This window comes from Teleopsis dalmanni, chromosome 1 (assembly GCF_002237135.1).
Source record: "Teleopsis dalmanni isolate 2A chromosome 1, ASM223713v2, whole genome shotgun sequence".
In the NCBI taxonomy this organism is placed as follows: Eukaryota; Metazoa; Arthropoda; class Insecta; order Diptera; family Diopsidae; genus Teleopsis; species Teleopsis dalmanni.
In genome coordinates, this window is record NC_051846.1 from 159,824,429 (window position 1) to 159,844,715 (window position 20,287).

At 27.2% G+C, this 20,287-nt stretch overlaps 2 protein-coding genes and 1 non-coding gene across 4 annotated transcripts; 2 read left to right on the plus strand and 1 right to left on the minus strand.

Annotated features, from left to right (window-relative positions):
- Positions 1 to 6,585: 6,585 nt before the first annotated feature.
- Positions 6,586 to 10,717, plus strand: LOC119669647 (sodium/potassium/calcium exchanger 3-like; the record flags this gene model as incomplete). 2 transcript variants are annotated; one of them, XM_038079632.1, is given in 7 exon segments in its annotated part: positions 6,586 to 6,759; positions 6,830 to 7,017; positions 7,080 to 7,266; positions 7,450 to 7,533; positions 7,625 to 8,080; positions 8,141 to 8,242; positions 10,073 to 10,717. In XM_038079632.1, coding segments are annotated over 7 exon segments (1,529 nt in total), but the record flags the coding sequence as incomplete, so codon positions are not given.
- Trnac-gca lies at positions 8,460 to 8,531 on the minus strand. Its single transcript has one exon. It is a non-coding gene; the product is annotated as a tRNA-Cys (tRNA).
- A 2,770-nt stretch (positions 10,718 to 13,487) lies between the features above and the next one.
- LOC119666568 (sodium/potassium/calcium exchanger 4-like) lies at positions 13,488 to 15,130 on the plus strand. Its single transcript, XM_038075850.1, has 7 exons — positions 13,488 to 13,599; positions 13,663 to 13,719; positions 13,787 to 13,974; positions 14,037 to 14,223; positions 14,274 to 14,579; positions 14,638 to 14,739; positions 14,796 to 15,130. Exons 1-7 carry the CDS (start codon positions 13,488 to 13,490, stop codon positions 15,128 to 15,130), a joined length of 1,287 nt encoding a protein of 428 aa, XP_037931778.1.
- Positions 15,131 to 20,287: the final 5,157 nt, after the last annotated feature.

The window sequence follows — 20,287 nt, forward strand, 5'->3', positions numbered from 1 at the left end:
TTCGTATATTTTTTTACATAAATATACACGTATATTGGTTTGCAAAAGGTACATTTAATATTGATCTAAGGCTTTTGTTTATATTTTTCTAATTTTTAATATTACATATATGTGTAGAAATGGTTAGATTTAACTATTAACTATAATATACTCATAATATTTTTTATAAAGTTGTTCGTGATGGAAAGAATATTTAATATAATTATAAACAAAAGTCTTTAAGTCTTCAAAGACGAACTGGTATATTGATTTATTTTACTGATAAAATATATAAATCATATTTTATCAAAAAATGCGTCCTTAAAATGTATAATTATCTCTGTGATTTTTTTTTTTGTATATAATGATACTGATTCAGTTTTACTTATGCAGATTAATTTATAATTGATATTGTACATTTGAATATGAACGTTTTAATTATTTCTTCCCTTTGTAAAGATACATATCAAAATCTAAAAAAGATTTAAGTTGATGGAAAAAAAAAAAAATACGAAATACATCCGCATTTCAATTCTGTTTAATTGTTAAAATCAGTTTTAAATTAATCAAGTGGGAAAATCAAAACTACAAAGCCGAATCCACTCACATACGAGTATATGCATTTAGCACTAAAGTGTGGCATTTATTGAATCTATGAGCGGCACACAGACAATAAATCGTACAGTTTATACAGACACTCGTATCTGCTTTAATAATAGACGACTTTAAGCTGTAAATTGCACTACTAATTTAGCAATTTAAGATGCGCGATTAACATCTAAAAATACAGGGTGAATAAGATTTATGACAGAATGGCCTTTATCTTTTTAAAACAATTATTTGTTACTTAAAATAAATGTTCAAAAACATTACACTATATATAAAAATTTTTATTTAATTTATTTTTTTTTTTAATTTTTAATAATAGTCTACATTAATTTTGATCACAATCTAAAATGCTTTTAGGGACTTACAATCTAAAACGCATCGAATATTGCATAGCACAATAAAAAAATAACCTAAGAATTATTACGGGATTATTGACCGATCACTGTAGATTGAATAATCACCTATCGAAGTTAGAAATTCAATCCAACTCAGACTGCAGATACTGTAGAGAAGAGAGAGAAACTGCATACCATGTGCTTGGGGATGCCCGGCACTGTATTTCATGGATATATGGGGATTATAGAGATTTAGAGTGTTGAAGAACACTCTAATCCAACTAAGGGGCACAATAGATCTTTAAGGTCGCAGTGCACTATCCCTTCTTTTTCAATAACAATAAAGAATTATCTATTAGTTATTAAAATTGATACAAGAATCGAATAAATATGATTATAAAATAGCTACTTTCGTTAGCTATCTAAAATTGTTTCTTTTATAAATGCGAATCTTCAATTTAAAGTTTCGCTTAGAATATAAATTCTGTAATATATGGATTTTTTTTAATAATGCCAACTATATTTATCATTTCCGCTGTTGAGCTTATAATCGCCGATATTGATGTTGTTGTAATTTTTTTACAATTTCGCTATCTTCAAAATCAATTAAACGAAATAACTGCGAATTTTAATTAGCATAAAACCGCATTACACTTTTGCGGATTGCATCACAACCGCAACTAAATTTGTTTTATCTTTCCAAGGTTTGCAATAAATTGTTGACAACAACTTTTACTAATAGAAGAGTTGCCGCCATTTAAGTGAATTTCATTATTGTTTTGCTTTCTTAGCGTTGTTGTTTTTCTATTTGTTTAATTTATGCTTTTTAGTTCATAGTTTTTGTTTATCAGTTGCCGCCTTAGTTTTTGTAAGACTGACTTACTTCTTATTATTGCAGTAATTTTTATTATTTTGTAAAATTATTTTTTTAGATATATTTATTTCTATTATTATATAGATTGATTGCTCCTGCAGTGGAAGATATTGCAGCTACACTTCAATATTTTGTCTATACTTATCGATTTAGTCCAATCAACAATATTTGAAATTACTTACTAAGAAAAATGATTTCTTAAATATTTAAGAATATAAAACAAACCATTCAAAATTATCTATGTAGATTCTACTAATTTTTGGTTGGTTTTAGTGGCGGCAGTGTTAGATATTAGGTTAATAAAGTAAAATAAGTTTTCTTATTCAATACCAATCACAGACTTATCTATTGATAAGATAAGAAGATAAGAATAAACGGGGTACTATTTCCCACTTGAGCAGAGCACTGCGACCATGATTGATCTTTTGTGGTACAACAGACCCTAACTGAACAGAAGACATTCAGCCTTCCGAATGAAGGATAAATTGTCGTCCGTTGAGGACCTCCTAATGTCGGAAGGTGAGAGTAGTTCCCGACCTAGTGACCTCCTCCTGACCCAGATCAAGGCTAGGTAGTCACATAGAATATCTATTGATAAGTCCGTTTATTTTTAATGACTTATACATTCCATAGTGGATGTGTTAATTTTGTAAGGATAAGGAAATATTCAGTTCTCCTTTTTTCTATTTCTTACTGCTATAATTCTGATTAAAGCGATGCATACTTTTATAACATGGGTTCCTATGGGTAAAATTTTGTGAATTCAATTCTACCTATAGTTAATGGCCCATCCTAAACCCATACTAGTTTAGATTTCTCGCAGCCTACCATGGTTTTTATTCATTTAAAATATGTAGCCATTTTAATCAATTTTTTGAAAGATTCATTTTAGTGTTCATCATATTAATGATTATTACAAAGGTTACTGATATAATAAATCTAAATCTTAATTAAAAATACTTAATCTCAAAATATAGCATTCTTTAAAAATAATATTCATAATAATTGGGATAAACTTTAGTTAACATAATCTATATGAAAGCTAAGCAATTTTTTCCTATTTTCTTTTTTTGAGTTGTTTCTCATACGAGGGATATTTAAAACATCAGAGACATATAAATTTTGAATTTTTGTCAATTTTTTAATACGTTTTGATAATATTTATTATTGCAGTTTTTCAAATTCTAAAGTGAGACAGAATCAAATTAAGAGAATATGGTTAAGGACTCATAACATAGGATCAATTTCGCTGTGGCAATTGCTGATAAGTTGACAACTTATGTGACTGATGCGGACTTTCTTCCTAATTGTGGTCTAAAAGAGTTGCAAAATATTAAATTGTTTCAACTATTTTGAAAGATACTGAAAACATTATTTAGTTTTTAGAATAGTAACAACAACTAAAATTCGTTTCATAGAAACGATTTAATAATTTGCAAATCTAAATCAGTAACGAAACCGAAGGGTATCAGTAGAAGATCAATCGTCCAGTTGCGTGATTGATCTACAAACGAAAAACAGTTGACGACCTTTTGTTTGCGGTAAAAGAAAAATTTTTCTGAATGTTGTCAATCATAATTATACAATGTGCATTATTTACTCGTTTATGGAGTTTTTTTTTCAAAAAATTGAAAAAATTAATATTCGTAGAATTGTCTTCAAAAAGTGACAGAAAACTCAAGAAATTAAAGATAATGTCACGTTCTTTTGTTTTCGTGTGTTAGTGATGCATCTATAGCTTATCTTTCATTATAATACGAACAAACAACTTTTATGTATAACGAATATATAATTGAAAATCATATTTAAAAGTGATTACACTGTTAAATATTTGATAAGAGCATATAAATGCTATCAAATCTTATAATCACGTTTGCTAGATATTCGATATTTCTCGATCCCTCGGTTTCTAGACCCTGATTTTATTAATGAAATCTTACAATATTTGATAAGAGCATATAAATGCTGTTATCAAATCTTATAATCACGTTTGCTAGATATTCGATATTTCTCGATCCTCCGGTCTCTAGACCCTGATTTTATTAATGATATCTTACTAGGCATCCAGCAGTTTTAAAATGTATTAGATCAAAACCAAACCAATTCAAACCACTTTTAAATTGTTCCATACGCTAGTACTTATACGCGTTACTTATTAAGCTATTTTTTTGTTTCAAAATTATCTTTTCTTCAGGAAGTTATGCCTAATCAGCTCTCAGAGTTCTTCTGTGTATTTTCAGTAAAACTTGAATATTTGTTTAGTGGAATTTGTATGCTAAAAACTTTTTATCAAAATAATTATTAAACTGCATATGTGTGAATAATAATAATTAAAAGTTCACTAAAAACTTACAAATTATTTGAACCTTCAAAGCATATTGTCCTTTTTTCGTTGCAACAATCGCATCTCTTAACTATATGTAAGTATAGCTTCTTATTATTGTCAGTGATGAATTTATAGGTGTGGGGGACTGATCAAGATCAATTTCCTCTTCCATTAATATTATTATGGCATGTTCTATACAATATTTGATTGTATAAACTTAGCCTATTCAGAAAGAGTTTGTACAAAAGGTTTCCAATTTTGTTATTTTGAGCGATATATCTCATTTTCTTCTTCCATAATGTAATGCAAATATAATAAAAACTATTAAAAAGGGTTTGATGTATTTATGGTTTTATATTTAAGTACTAATTTTAAATAGAAAATTCGATAATGAAATATCAAAAACATTGAAGAAAGTTGTAAAATTTTATATATAGCTTTGAAAAATTAGGCAGATTCGGTTTCAGTTTTTGACCATTCCAAAATAAATATAAATATAATATAATATAATGTATATAATAAAACTAAGTTCAATAACTTAAAAACTCATCCGCAATGTTTGATAATTAACATTTTCGGATCTGTAAACTTTAAAAATATAAAGTTATTGGATTTTAATGTTAATTAATTTATATAGAAAGATTTTAAATTTTCCATAAAATAAGACAGTATTTAACAGTGTCGATATGAAAAGTCATAGTGACCGGGAAATTTTTTTAATTGCTGTCTTTCTTGGTATCTAAATTATTTGATAGGCAAAGAGAAAGAAGTTTTTTAAAGATATAATTGGAAGTTCTAAGTTTATGTGTTTTCAATTTAAAAGCAATAACAATTTAAAATAATTTGAAGTCATCATACTATGACCCCAACACAAATGATCAATTATGTTGTCTTTACGTTAGGTTAAGTTGGAGTGGCGGTCCACTTGAGCTCAAATTATGCCCATTTGTGATACGGTGGTACATTTCCCTTACTATTAGTTAAAAATTAAATTGGTACAATAACTGCATATTACATATAAATTATTACATAAAATATAGATGGCAAGTATTAGTGACAGCCTGTCTAGCAAGAGACACAGCGCACTTAAGCTAAACGTAGTGCATTCATGGTAATACCGCAATTTAAAAAGCGGCATATATTTTAAAACCGTTATTTTGGATCAGGAAACCATAATGGCACTACAATAAATTTAAGGAATGTAAACGCGAAGATGGATATGCCCTTTTTTGCGAGTGATAGTTTGTGTAAGAATAGACATTTTTGTCTTTTATTTCTGATCGGATATGGTGATAGTAAATTATATAGTCTTCTAAAAGTATAGCTATTAAGAAGCAAGTAGTTGTATTTTACGTTTTGGTGTTGTGAATTCGACACGATGATACCGTTTGTAATTGCTCGACTTTGTTTTGTGAAAATGATCCAGAATTGTAAGGTATTCCATGGAAGATATTTGACTGATGTTATATTTCACACATAATGACAAAATCTGAATAATATATTGAAATGTATCCTATATATTCTGCATAATTCTGTATATTTAACAGTAATAATTGCATTCCTGGATTAAGACTTCGTAAATTTTAGTTTTGGTGGTATTAGAGTTCTCTCTTTTTTGTTCATATTGCTAAAATTTCATTTTTGTTAAAACACACTGAGAAATAAGATTTGCATTCTGTGTGAAAAATATAGGGAATTATTAAATAAATACGGAAACAACATTAATTTATCAAAATTATTATTACTGTATTACTATTACTGTAACTTAACTGAAACTGAAAATGCACATCGCACAATACGGGTTTCTTTAGTTTCATAGACGAAGGAAACAGGGTCTGAAATACTCTGTATGTACTTATAACAATGCTTGTTTGTGTTCATTCGAAAGAATTTTATGATCAATTTTCGATAATAAAAACAAGCTAGAACAAAGAATTATAAAATATATTTTTTATTAGGATAATAAAATTCAGAACTTGTCAGCAAATTATAAAAAAATCACAGAATCGTTTTTCACTTTATTAATGATATACTATACACCTTCAAATGAATCGATTTGATTTTTTATCAGTTAATACACATATACATAGGATTACATAAATATTAAATCTATTATAAAAGTAGAGGATGGATATTTGGGTCAATATTGTGCTAAAAGTATATTACTGCAGTAAAAATTAATTTATAATTTAGCTTGCAATATTAAAAGATGGGCTTTTGTTTAGTAAATAAATACTTTTATTGCTGTTATTATTACAATTTTATTGGGTGTGAAAAAATCAATGTGACCTGATTCTTATATGTGAAAATCAAGGCAAGATAAAAACCAAGGTCTTGATAAATATTAATTTATACGGTAAATGTTGAAATCGTACGTTATATATTTAAGATATACATAATAAACTTATTTGTCACCAAAAAAAAATATATTATTAATAATCTATATTTATTAAATATTTCAGATATAAATTGCACTCAACCCGCTATTGATGATTTTCCCAAAGATTTATTCACAGAAGCACAAAGACAGGCTGGAGCTGTTGTACTGCATGTACTTGCAAGTCTATATCTTTTTGTAGCTCTAGCTGTAGTCTGTGATGAGTACTTCGTGCCAGCCGTGGAAAAAATATGTGCAGGTAAAGTGAACTAAAGTATAGTCGTAAGTTTTTGGAATATAGATAAAATCATTTTCATGTCATGTAATAGCGTTAAATATGTCGAATGATGTTGCTGGGGCTACATTTATGGCGGCAGCAACATCGGCACCGGAATTGTTCGTCAACGTGATTGGCACATTTATCACAGAAGGTGATATTGGCGTTGGTACTATAGTGGGTTCAGCTGTGTTTAATATATTAGCGGTGGCAGCATGTTGTGGAATTGGTGCAGGAATGGTTTGTAAAATGAAATATTAATATAAAGAAATTAAAAATTAAATTTGAGTTAATTTTGATAGACAATACCACTTGATTGGTGGCCATTGACAAGAGATAGTATAGCATATGGCATAACAGTAGCAATACTTATTTGTGTTATGCATGATGAACGCGTAGAGTGGTACGAGGCACTCATATTGGTTTCATTGTATGCAGTGTATTTAGCAGTAATGTACTTTGATAAAGCATTTCAAAAATGCGCTAAAGGTAATACTTATTCTTGAGAAACAATATTGGTGCACACGATTGATTATCACATGATATATTCATAGAAACATAATAGTAGAAATACACATAACCTAATACACATAATAATAATAATAAACTATGCAATACTTACATATACAATACAAACAGTAACATAACATTGATACTTTTACACACTCACAGGTGGAGTAAAACAGGCGCGCTCCCGAAGCCGCTCCTCCAATTGCAGCATACACACAAAAAACAGTAATGAGAAGGAACCTACAGGTTGTTACACTATTTATATAAACTCTTTATATATGAAATAAATAATCAGACAATATTAAATTTTTTAATAACAAAATTCGTCACATTTCAGATATTGTTGAAAATCGCATATGCCAAAATATATCCACAATACAACTTAACGGTGGTGTCAATAATGATTCATCCAAAATGCAACCTCTTTCAATAGTCACAACTTCAACACAAACCACAACAACGGCTTCCGTAACCGGAACTGTTACAGCGCCCATATCATCAAATGCTCCTGTCACATTATCTATTGAGAACACTGAACCTGGCACAACATCAGCACAAAAGGAAGCAGAGCCCGAAGAGGAGGGTTACTCGTTACTGCGCTATCCAAAGGGCAAAAGTTGTTTCGCACAATTTACTTGGATTATAATTTGGCCAATACATTTGCTTTTTCGCATCGCAATACCAGATTGCAAGAAAACCAAAAATAATAAAATATTTCCCTTGACATTCATTATGTGCATAGTGTGGATTGGTTCACTGTCATACGTTGTTGCTTGGATGATAACAATAATTGGTATAAGCGACTTATAATTACATTTATTCTTAATATTTAAAATTTGTTCTCATTGTTAAGGTGATACATTGAAAATTCCGGATTCAGTTATGGGCATCACATTTTTGGCAGCAGGAACAAGTGTACCTGAAGCCGTATCCAGTGTTATTGTAGCAAAAAGAGGTGAGCAATGCACACTTATAGAGTTTATAAAGCGTCGAAAAGTTTTATTAAAAATTTGAATATATGTATATATTTATCAAATTTTATTTATATTTTTTAATATAAATGTACTTTATTTTATTTTTTTGTTATTTTTACTATATATGCACGAGACATATATTTTGAACGTAAAATTATGCATATGTATAAGTTGCATTTTTATAAGTATAAAAAAATTAGGGGACACCCGGATTTGAACCAGGGACCTGTCGGACTGCAGCCGAATGCTCTACCCCTGAGCTATATCCCCAACTGCATATACATATAAATATGTTATATACAGCTGTTTTGTGAAGAAAATACATATTGCTATAACTTACTGACTCGAGATCGGGAGTTCTTCCCTATGTTAGGCAATATTTTATTTTATTTTTGATATCAAAAATATCGAGAAATATTTTTATAAAAACACAAGCTGTTCAAAGAGAAGAGAAATTAAACTGTTACTCATAATACCAAATTTAATTTAAATTTGTTAATTTGCATATTGCAAAAAAAAAATTTCTGGTTTTAAAGTGAGCTACAATCAGGTGTTATTGACTTCAATACCTATTATATATATAACTGTAAAAATTTTAAATTATTTGTTTTAAGCAATAAATACAAAAACCATATGGTTGTTTTTAAATTCCTTCTCTGCTTTATGTGATTTTCTTAAGCATACATATATATATATATATTAAGAATTGTAGTCTTGTGAAAGACACAAAAATTGCATACTGAAATGTGTTAATGTAATGGAGAAATGATTGAAATATTTTACAGCATTACGTATTGAACACCAATAAGATATTTGCACTATTTATATTGAAATCACTTAGATTTGGTAGCACAAATTCAAAATGATACCTAAAAAAGTCAGGAAATGATTTCTTAAATATACAACTATTACAAAACATTATAGCACTGAAGTCTACAAGTATTCTATAGAACTCTGTAGCAAAAATTAATTAAAATGATGTGCCTTAGTACATCCGCACAAATGACATGCTAAGAGACCTTAGAATAAACCCGGTCAAAAAATACATAAGGAACTTTGAAGCTATACGGTGCTCAGATCTTAGATCAGTCATCAAATAACTATGAAGCTTTTGAGGAATACATAAATTAGTCAGTGAGAAGGGTGGGACTCTACACAAACCCTCCAGATATCAAGGAGTAAAAGTGCCCAGATGAACTCACTCGAAAAAGACACAACATGAGTAAGATTTACATAAAAGTTCTTCTATTTACAAACTAGCATCTCAAAGTCAATATAAATTAAATAGAACATGATAAACTGTTTTAGATGTGAAAACACTGCAGAGTGTATGGATTTCATTAAGAAAAATAATAACAAAGCATATTGGTTTTGACAAAGGAACTTATTTAAATTTTTTTAACATCGGGCAATGTGTCTCCTTAGTCTATAAATATATTACACCTTGATGCGGAATATTTTCTGTTAATAATGTTACTATTACTATTATTATAACATATTCACATTATTATAATATATTTCTTTATACTTTAATTATATTATATTATTATGCTTTACAGGACATTTTATATCAAGTAGCAGGCAGTGATAAAAAACATTATATATTGAATTTATTTCTCTATGAAATTAACTATGATATGTAATATCAGTGAAGTACAGATTAATAAAAAAAAATTTATTAAAGTAGAACTCACATATATAAATTTGTATTGTATAAATTTAGAAAACTCAATAAGTAATTTAAGTAAATAAATATATGAAATACATTATTAACACAAATAAAAATTAATTTCATTTTCATATTTTTACAGGTCATGGTTCGATGGGTATCTGTAATTCAATTGGTTCAAATACGTTTGATATTTTGCTCTGCTTAGGCGTACCATGGCTGATCAAGGCAGTCTTCTTCCCTATACAACCTGGACAAAACTATGTTGGCATCAATTCAGCTGGTCTAGAATATTCTGCAATAACGCTGTTATCAACTCTATTTTTGCTCTACATCACATTCTCCTTCAACAAATTCAAACTCGATAAGAAAGTCGGTACGGCGTGTTTGGTTATGTATTTAGTCTTCTTGGTATTCGCTTCACTAATAGAACTGAACGTATTCTTCCGTGTGAATCTACCGACTTGTGGTCGGTCATGAAGCTTTCAAGTGTAAAAGCTGTATGAAGTTTAGTTTAAGAATTAATTTTCGTTTGAAAAGTTTCGAAAATATATATATATATATCTTTCGCATTGTTGCAAAGAGTTTTTAATGAAAACCAAACAAAATACAAACGCAACGGTCAGTCCTTGAAATGCTTAGTTTGAATATTTTTTTAAGTTTTGAATGAAAAAATTTACTTTGTTATAAAAAACATTTATAACATAAATACTGTTTATTGTATCATTAATTTAGATTTTCACATTTTAGTTAGTTCGGATTACTTTTAATATATAAGTTGAATAAAGAGAAGTTATAATTTATGTAAATAAAAACTCAATGAAAAAATTAATAGAGTTTCATTTAAATAATAATTTTAATAACCTAATTTATATTAACTATAACATAGTTAAATTGAAAAATTTAATTTTATATATTTACAAAAAAAAGAGCAAAAATTAAAATTATTCTTATTTGCACATATTATATATTAAATCGATAATTAGATTTTAGTGGACCTCGCCCTTTAAGCGAAACGGTACTGCAACCTAATAGTTATTATCTATGGGACATATTTTTGTTGTATTAATTTAAAAGTCATATTATCTTTATAATACTATGAGATATAATTAAAAATTTTTAATATAAAACATACTATATTAATTATTTTACTTGATTGTACAATGTATTTTTACGCTGTAATGTAGTAATGACATAAAACTTTATTATATGTATATAATAAATTTTTGAAAAAAATACACATTTTTTAATGTTTCCATAATATTATAATATTTAAGAATTAAACATTATTATTTAAAAAAAAAATAAATTTATTAATAAACTACCAATAAGTTCCAACATACATATAATAATAAAAGCTAATAAAAAGTGAGATAAAGAATATTTTAAGCAATTGTTTTATTTATTTTTAAACTTATTATTTTTAAAACTTTATGCAAATATACGAGTAATAATAAAGTACAGAATTGATATATTTATATATGTAATAAAATATACATTAAATATGTGAATAAAATGAATATTATTTTATTTTTCTTCAAAAAGCAGGACAATTGCATCGTCCATTAATTTTAAATACTTTTTCATATTTAAGGATAATCATAAAATTTTGCTTGATGGTTAAATATTTGTTTTCCAAATTCTGTTATTATATTAAGAAGCATATATTTAAGTTAATACAGTTAGAACTTTCATACGTGGAAAAAAATTTTTTTATTGACTTGAAAAGAAAACTCTCAAAAATATATTTGTATTTTAATAGATAGGCAGATATGTTATAATTTTAATATAATTTTTACAAAAACGTAATATAAAAATAATATTAATAAAATAAAAAACATTAATCTAAAAAACAAAAATTAAAACTTCATACAAGATTGGATTCTAATCTGGAGTTGTAGTTATAAACGTTTAACTAGGTTAGGTTAGGTTATACTGGCATTCCCTAGGTCATCCATTTAGGCCTATTACCCACTATGTTACCGTTTATTAAGGAAATTCTAGGTTTAAAATTATCTATAACCTTTGTCAAACCTTAAAATGCGGTTTAGTCTGTGATCTTATAATTGTTCAAGATTCGATTCAAGGAACGGACTCTCTAAAATATTTAGTCGCATTCGTACATGAGCTGAATAAAGACAGAGTTGATGAGAGGCACTTTCATTGTTCTCTCCACAGTTGCGACAGTTATGATTGAAGAAGGGATTCCATCTTCTGACATAGTTTCCTAACCTATAAATACCTGTTAGTAAACCTACCATAAGATTGATATCTCTATGTGACATTTCTATGAGATTTCGTTTTAGTGGAAAGTGGCCAGATTGCATACAGATATATTTTGGTCTTCTTTATTCAGTCTAAACTCAACACAGGTATCTCTGTACCAATAACCATATTTTTATTTAAATATACACTGATCTGGAACTCTAAATTTTGGAGAATTATTAATTTTAATAGACAAATAATAATCTTAAAAGCACAAGTTATGCCCAATATGGATAATAAACCAACAACTTATACAATGTGGGGCAGCAGTTGGGCAATTTGTTTATTAATAGGGATGATTATTTCTGGGATGCATAAATTTATGTAGTTGAAAAATACTCAATCATTTATTCCGAAGATTTGTTACTAGGAATCGCTTTGCCCATAACTGATCTAGTGCTCTTGCGAATCTGTTTATATTAATAAACAAAAGTAGTTTCCTTGGGGAATTTAAACTAAGCGATAAAGCTAACGTTCTAAAACGAAGAGTATACCATAATTTCTAAGTTGCAGTATAACAGTTGCACTAGTTAGTGAAGTTACAATTTTTACTATTTAATATTGTAGTTGATCCATAAATTGGAAGTAGAAGTGCATTAAATTTCTAGCTGAATCACGCAAGTACAACTTCTCTCTGTGAAATACTGGTGCTCTACATTGTTCAGGAAATCATTAAACGTCGTTTGGTAATTATCAGCTGCGGTTATAATAAAATAGCTGCCGATGAAATTACTTTCTAATTTAAAGTTTTGATTTTTTTGGATCTCTATCAATCAAAATGGAATGATGAATACTTATTAAAGCAAGAGCAGAAGTCAGAGTGCGTCAGTGAAAAAAGCCTATGTTATTATATAACTTATTTTAAATAGATTTTAATATTTGTTACAAAAGTGATAAGTCATTATCATGTTGAATGTCGATTCTGATCGAGTTAAATGTATTATTTTTTCAGCACCATATAGTCTTACGAATAACGCCACTGATTTAACGCCACTGATTCTCATCTTTAAAGTTTCGTGATTTCAAGAATAACTACACTGCTATTTTATTCCATTTGAGAGCTAACTTATAAAAAACTTCCATATTTTGGCATTATCAATAATGTCAAAATGTAGGTATATGATTTTTAAATAGTATAGCATAGGTTTATAATATATTTTACTATTTCAGTAGAGTTCTAAAATTATATATATGCTTTAATTTATATTATTTATTAATATACATGTTATCAACATCTTTAACATATTACTCAAAGATTTATTAATCAATTTTTTTTTATAATCAATTAAAAAATGACGCATTTGAAAGATTTTGAGGACATCGATTATGATGAAACGGATTATGATTACAAAGTAAGCAACTGCACGTTAGCGGCGATAAAAAAATTTCCAGATCTATTAACTGGTATACCACCACGCTTTGACTATGCAGGAATAGCATTTCTGATAAGTGTTTACCTCTTTTTAGCATTGGCAATCATATGTGATCAATTTTTGGTAACAACTGTGGAAAATTTATGTTACAGTAAGAACATAAGAAAAGAAAATTATAATTATACTCAGTCACTAAAATAAATGTATAATCCTTATAGAACTTAAAGTGCCCTATTATATAGCGGGCGAAACATTTTTGGCGGCAACAACATCAGCACCAGAATTATTTGTAAATATGATTGCAACATTCGTGACGGAAGGTGATATTGGTATTGGCACAATTGTAGGATCATCTGTATTCAATACCCTAGCTATGCCGGCCATATTAGGATTATTTTCTGGTGTGGTATGGTTTATTACTAAGAAAGTGTGCCGAAAAATAATCATACTATATAATTTAAATTTTAGACAGCATATTTATATTGGTGGCCCATAACCAGAGATATAGTTTGGTATATTATTTCGATAGTTGCATTAACCTGTATAATTTGGGACAGTATTGTGACTTGGAAGGAGGCATTGTTTATGGTTTGCTTATTTTCATTATACTTGACGACACTAATTTTCGACTTAAGGGTGCAAAATTTAGTGATAAGTAAAGAAAATTTTTGTTTTGTTTTATTTAATTTATATTTCATATTTTAGATCCCAAGTTGCATTCGTATTTGTCTTTCAAGAACACACGTATTACAGAGAATTGCCAGTCTCCAAATGAGTATTTTATAAATAATGATGATAGTATGTACAATATTTGCCGTTATCCTCATGGAGAAAGCTTAAGTAACAAATGTATTTGGTGTATAATATGGCCTGTATATTTCGCATATTATTTGACAATACCGATTTGTCGAAGAGATTGTCATTATATTGTTTGTATCTGTAGTTTAATAATGTGCATCATATGGATAAGTATCGAAACATATATGGTGTCATGGATGCTAACCGTTTTGGGTACATCAATCATTTTTTATTTTTATATAAAATAATGTTAATGAAATACATTTTTTAGGATACCATTTCTTTGTTCCTGACACCATAATGGGTATAACTTTCTTAGCACTTGGTGCTAGCATACCTGAAGCTATATCTGGTATAATCGTTACAACTAAAGGTATGTTTTATTTTCTGTTTTTATTGTGGGATATATTTTGTTATATTCAATTTTAGGTTATGGTTCAATGTCTATTTGTAATGCACTGAGTTCTAATACATATGATATACTTTTTTGTCTTGGCGTGCCGTGGTTGATCAAAGGTTACTTTTTTCCAAAGTATCCGGGCAAATATTTCGTTCAAATTAATTCACATACAATAGCTATAGACTCTGCTACTTTGTTGTTGTCTATAATTGTGTTATATTTAATTTTTCTTTTAACAAATTTTGTATTAAATACAAGACTAGGATTTATATGTGGTACATTGTATATAATTTATTTGTTATATGCATGCATTGTTGAAGTTAATATATTTAGTACTATACATTTACCAATTAGTATTTTGTAATTAAATTTTTTTTTATTATCAATTAAAAATTAAAAATTTTATTTATAAAATTATAACTATCAAATATTTTGCTTCGAGTTGTGGTAAAATCAAATTTAGATGTAAATTTCCGCTGAAACAGTACCAAAAGGGAATAAAAGCATCAAGTTAATTATATATTAAATTCGAATTAACTTTCCGAAGGACCTTATATTTACTATTGACGAAATTAAAACATGTTCAGAAGATTATTTGTACATAGTAAGAATATAGTAAGCAAAATTTATAACGTTAACTAATACTACTGTACGAGTACTTATTCATGGACAGCAACTGGCCCTAAAGTATTCAATACTATAGGGGTGATGGTCAAACTATATGAACAAAACACAATACATGTTGAGGTTGAGGTGCTAAAACTCCTCCATAATAATGTTCTCTCTACCTTTTTTTGAGGCTTGATGCTGTGTTATATTGAAATAAATGCGTAACGCTTCTATACAAATCTACTCCAAAGCAACTTTCTTAAAAGGTTGTAAAACAATGAAATAAGCACAAAATTCAAGTACTGATCATGGGTTCAACATAATCTTAAAATATTTATATATGAGAAATGTGTTTACTTAAGAAACCAGGTATATAGAAGTAAATATATTCTTAAAATATTTTTATGACTGCTACTTCAAATATTGATTATAGTTTAATAATAAAAATAGAATAAGGAAAAAGTAAAATAAATATATACAAAAATCAAGGGAGGTGCGCATACATGAGACCACTACATGCTACATGAATCTAATAAATACCATCATAAATCAAAATGCTCTAATGACATTTTAACAACCTGCAATCTGCAATCTGCCTACATGAATGCCTATTTCTGCCACGAACTGGTTTAAACTGGTAGGTATTAACTCAAGAACATGCAAAGTCAGCCAACTTATCATCTGATAAAAACTAAGTCCCCTAGTATTTTTGCATTAATTTATTAATATATATCAAATGGCATGTATTTAATATTTATTGATATTTGATTGATTTCCTAAGCGTAACTATTTTTAACAATAGACTTTAAATTCCCTGATGTAAACTTTCAAAGTCGTATCAATGGGAGTACTTCTTATCATTTGTGGCACGCCACATTTTTTTTCAATAATTTAAGTATTAGCAAAATACAAAAAAAAATAGATACGTTTTCGTCTAGCAACATATATCTACATATCGTGGGAAATAAACACCTAATATATGAACTGGTTTAAAATCAATAAACAAAAAAAAAAAAATAATAATAATTTTAAAGTATTTAATTGCTTTTAATTTATTTGTTTAAAGAAAAAAAACTGAAAATATTTTTCAATTGCACCTGCTGATAAAAATAATTTATTTTTTGAAAATGTTGATAATATATACTTATTATTAAAAATTTACTTATACTAAAGAATTATATTTAAGACCATAAATTAAAATTAAGTTCTTTGTTTTATTCTATATTTTAATTAAAAAACCAGTTTGACGTAGAAACGAAAAGTTTTTCAAAAAATTTTTTTTGTGGAATTAACGTCTTGGGCTTCTCTATTGGCGTCATTGTAGTTAAACATAGCAGTCTAAAATTATAAGTAATATTATTAATTGATATATAAATCAATCGAAGAGTGATTAATTTGCAAAAATATTTTATTTTCGCAATTGATTTGATTAGGAAATAGTTAGCGTTCTAATTGTAAAGAATTCACTAAAATTATTATATACATACATAGTTAAGGAAACATATTCAGTGGAAAATTTTTCGTACGATAAAATAGTTTTAAATATGGCTAAATATATACCTTATATATATTAGGAATGAAGAACTTGCTACAGATCTTAAATGAATAATTGGCGTCTATCGAAGATTGTGCTCATTTTAATACGAATTTATTTTACAAAAATCAGCTTAGTATCAGGTATCAGCTTAGCGATATTCAATAATCCATATAACGTAGTATTTCCAACTGAAATTATATGCAATGTTGGTTCTACAATTCGAAACATTATTTATTGAATAATTTAGACTCTAGTTTTCTTAAATATTTTGCACCGTAAAATACCATATAAAATGTATATGATATATGTGACAAAATATCTATGTGTTGCCATTTGGATAGAACGGATGTAAAGTTGATCGCTTAAATACAATGAGGCTGCCAGAGTATAATGATATGGAAAAAAAGGACTTAATGTTTTTAAATAATAAAATTTAATAACGAAACTTGAGGTATTTTAATACTAAGTAGACACAATTTTTAAGAAAATATGCTTATTAATTTAGATGTAAGAGCTTGCTAATAGATTTTACTCATACTTATAATGTTTGAATGATAGAATTCACTTTTAAAAATTGGTTTTTGTATTCCTTCTTTCTTTTGTTCCTTTTAATGTTTCCTGATAATTAAAAAATTAAAAAAAATTTTCCTTTTGACGTGTCCCTTATGTCAGTTGAAATACTTGTACAAAAATTTTATATTAATGGGTTTTTATCATTATTACACTGAAGGACTATTATCACAACCATACTTAGAACCAGATTCCTGAAGGTTTTTGTCACACATTTCGATCACCATTGAGAACGACTTCATTGAATCTGGACGAATATTTAGGTTTTAGGGTAATACATTTGTTATTACTCATTTTAAGAAGGTGGGAAGGGGAATCATAATAAAACTGTGTTAGGATAAATATTTCAACACGAGAGTGACGCCGTCTGAATATGATTTTTCTTTAAACCTGCTGCTTGGAGAATCTAACATCACATAGATAATAAGTTAATTGGTAAAAATATTGTAGTAGCAGATATACCTTCTGCTCAAAAAGTATCCGGATTTTTTTTGTTAACTACTCCTTAAGTAATTTTTTTTTGTCATGTTAGTACACCCTTTCTTGACATGTGGTACAAATTTGAGCGCCATCTGTCAATTAGTTTGCTTACAGCAGCTGTTATGGAACATTCTTGTTGTACGCAAATTTTTGACCAAACACGGCACCATTGTCATCGCTTAGTCACCATATTCGCCAGATCTGGATCCGTGCGACTTTTTCCTGTTCCCGAAACTCAAATTGTCCCTTCGTGGTAAGCGCTTTGAGTCGATTTAATCGATAAAAGAGAATAAAAGGAGCATATTTTGAAGGACATAAAATAAATTTGGAATAAAATTTAAATTTGTGTGTTTTATTTACAAAATACTTTTTTAACAGAAGGTATGTACATTTATATACATCGGTCTAAATTAATGAATGGTTAAATGACGATTTAGCTTATATAAATTATAATTCACATAAATAAAAATGAATTAAAAGTGGAAGATGAAAAGTTTTCATTTGCCGGATTAAACAAATATATTGATTCTGCAAAACAGAATAATTTTTCAGAACAGAATAAAGTGGATTTGAAAATAATAATAGGCTATGTTGTAATTAATAAAAATAATAATACATGTATTTATTAATTTTTTTTTTGCTTTTGTTTGATTTGAAATTTCATATGGCACTTGTTGTACACAAGTTTTGTATTAATGTAGATATAAACTCGTAGAAGATTAGTATTTGTTAGTTGTATTTACATGCAAATAAATTTACTTAATATTATAGACTTGTGTAATAGATTGCATACAAATTATTTAAATTAATAATTTTATTTTTTTGTTTTATAGTTTTATAATTAACAGTGTTATTTTGGTGATTTTGTTAGTTTTAATAAAAATAAACCCAAAATTAAGATATTTTTCTCCGCAACGCTGTGATTTTTTATTAAATTTTTCATTGGAAATATGCCACACTTAGACCCAACTTCACCGTAGCAACTTAAGTCTCAAAATTGATTTAAGTATGACTTAAGTCAACAAAGTTAATGAAATAAGTTATGATTGTGAAATCGCCCATTGGTGTTTGTCTTATATAGTAAACAAACACAAACCACTTAAACAAAATTTTGGAAAAAAGAATATATTCTAAACATTTTCTTATATTTGTTTATAAGAATAGGGAGCAATACTGAAACAATTTTAATATTAATCATTAAAACATTTTTTTATCGCTTGTTTATTTATTTTTATTTAGTTATACATATGTTGCAGTATATAATTATTAGAAAGGTTAGTATATATTTATTATCATAATAAAAAGAAAATATTATAAAGAAATTGCGACTAGTGGAGTAACATTAGCATGACTTTCTCAGCATTACGTTCCTAGATTAGGTTCTATACATAAGAAAGAACAAATCATGCAACAAATAATGCCTCTACGAACAGAATAGTTTTGAAAATTAACAATTGAAAATAAAATTATAATTAATTAATTAATTCAATTATTCTACAGCTGGTTTATGATTTCGTTCTAATATAAACACAGCAAGTAAAATTGTTAATAAAAACTTCCTCTTATTTTCCTCTTATGAATCAAAGATACTCACATTGCTAAAATAGTCATTATATAAATATTTAGTTTTAATATATTAAATATATTTATATAAATATATTAAATATTAAAAATATATTTAATATATTTTATATCAATACATTATAATATATTAATATTAATATAATATAATATTCATATATAGTTTTATGTATTTATATATATTAAATATATTTATTAATTTAATATATATTAAATTATTATATATTATTAATAAATATATATATTAAAATATAAAATTTAATAAAATAATTATTAATTAACATAATAAATGTTTGAACAAATTACTAAGTGTTCTTTTTTAAAATTGAGCCTAAAGTAAAAATAGAAGGTTGAGTAAATATTTTGCTGATAGTTTTTCAGATTGACGGAAAACGTGATAATATACATGTTTCTTAAATTCTATGTTTTTCAGGGGCGTAGGTGTAAAATTTTAGTGTAGAATTTTAGATTGAATTTTAACGTCTGTTTTGAAACGGAAAAAACTACATTCTTAATATAAACTTTTGCTTTCAATAACAAGGTATTTCGAATAGTATTAAAGTACAACATTAAAATTGTATTATTTTATTAATTAATTGAATTTTTGACTGAATATATAGCAATTTTGAGTATTGCCAAATTATTTTTTATATATAATTATATATAATTATTCGTAAATAATTTTTTGAGAGAGAATTTGTTTTAAAGAATTAATAAGCCCACTGCATTCAATGACTTCAAAAA

Bases quoted from the DNA above. Each gene is read 5' to 3' on its own strand.
- LOC119666568 (XM_038075850.1), top strand. From the start codon at position 13,488: ATGACGCATTTGAAAGATTTTGAGGACATCGATTATGATGAAACGGAT. The intron at 13,720-13,786 runs GTAAGAACATAA...TAATCCTTATAG, and splicing joins TGTGGAAAATTTATGTTACA to AACTTAAAGTGCCCTATTAT. The intron at 13,975-14,036 runs GTATGGTTTATT...TTTAAATTTTAG, and splicing joins TAGGATTATTTTCTGGTGTG to ACAGCATATTTATATTGGTG.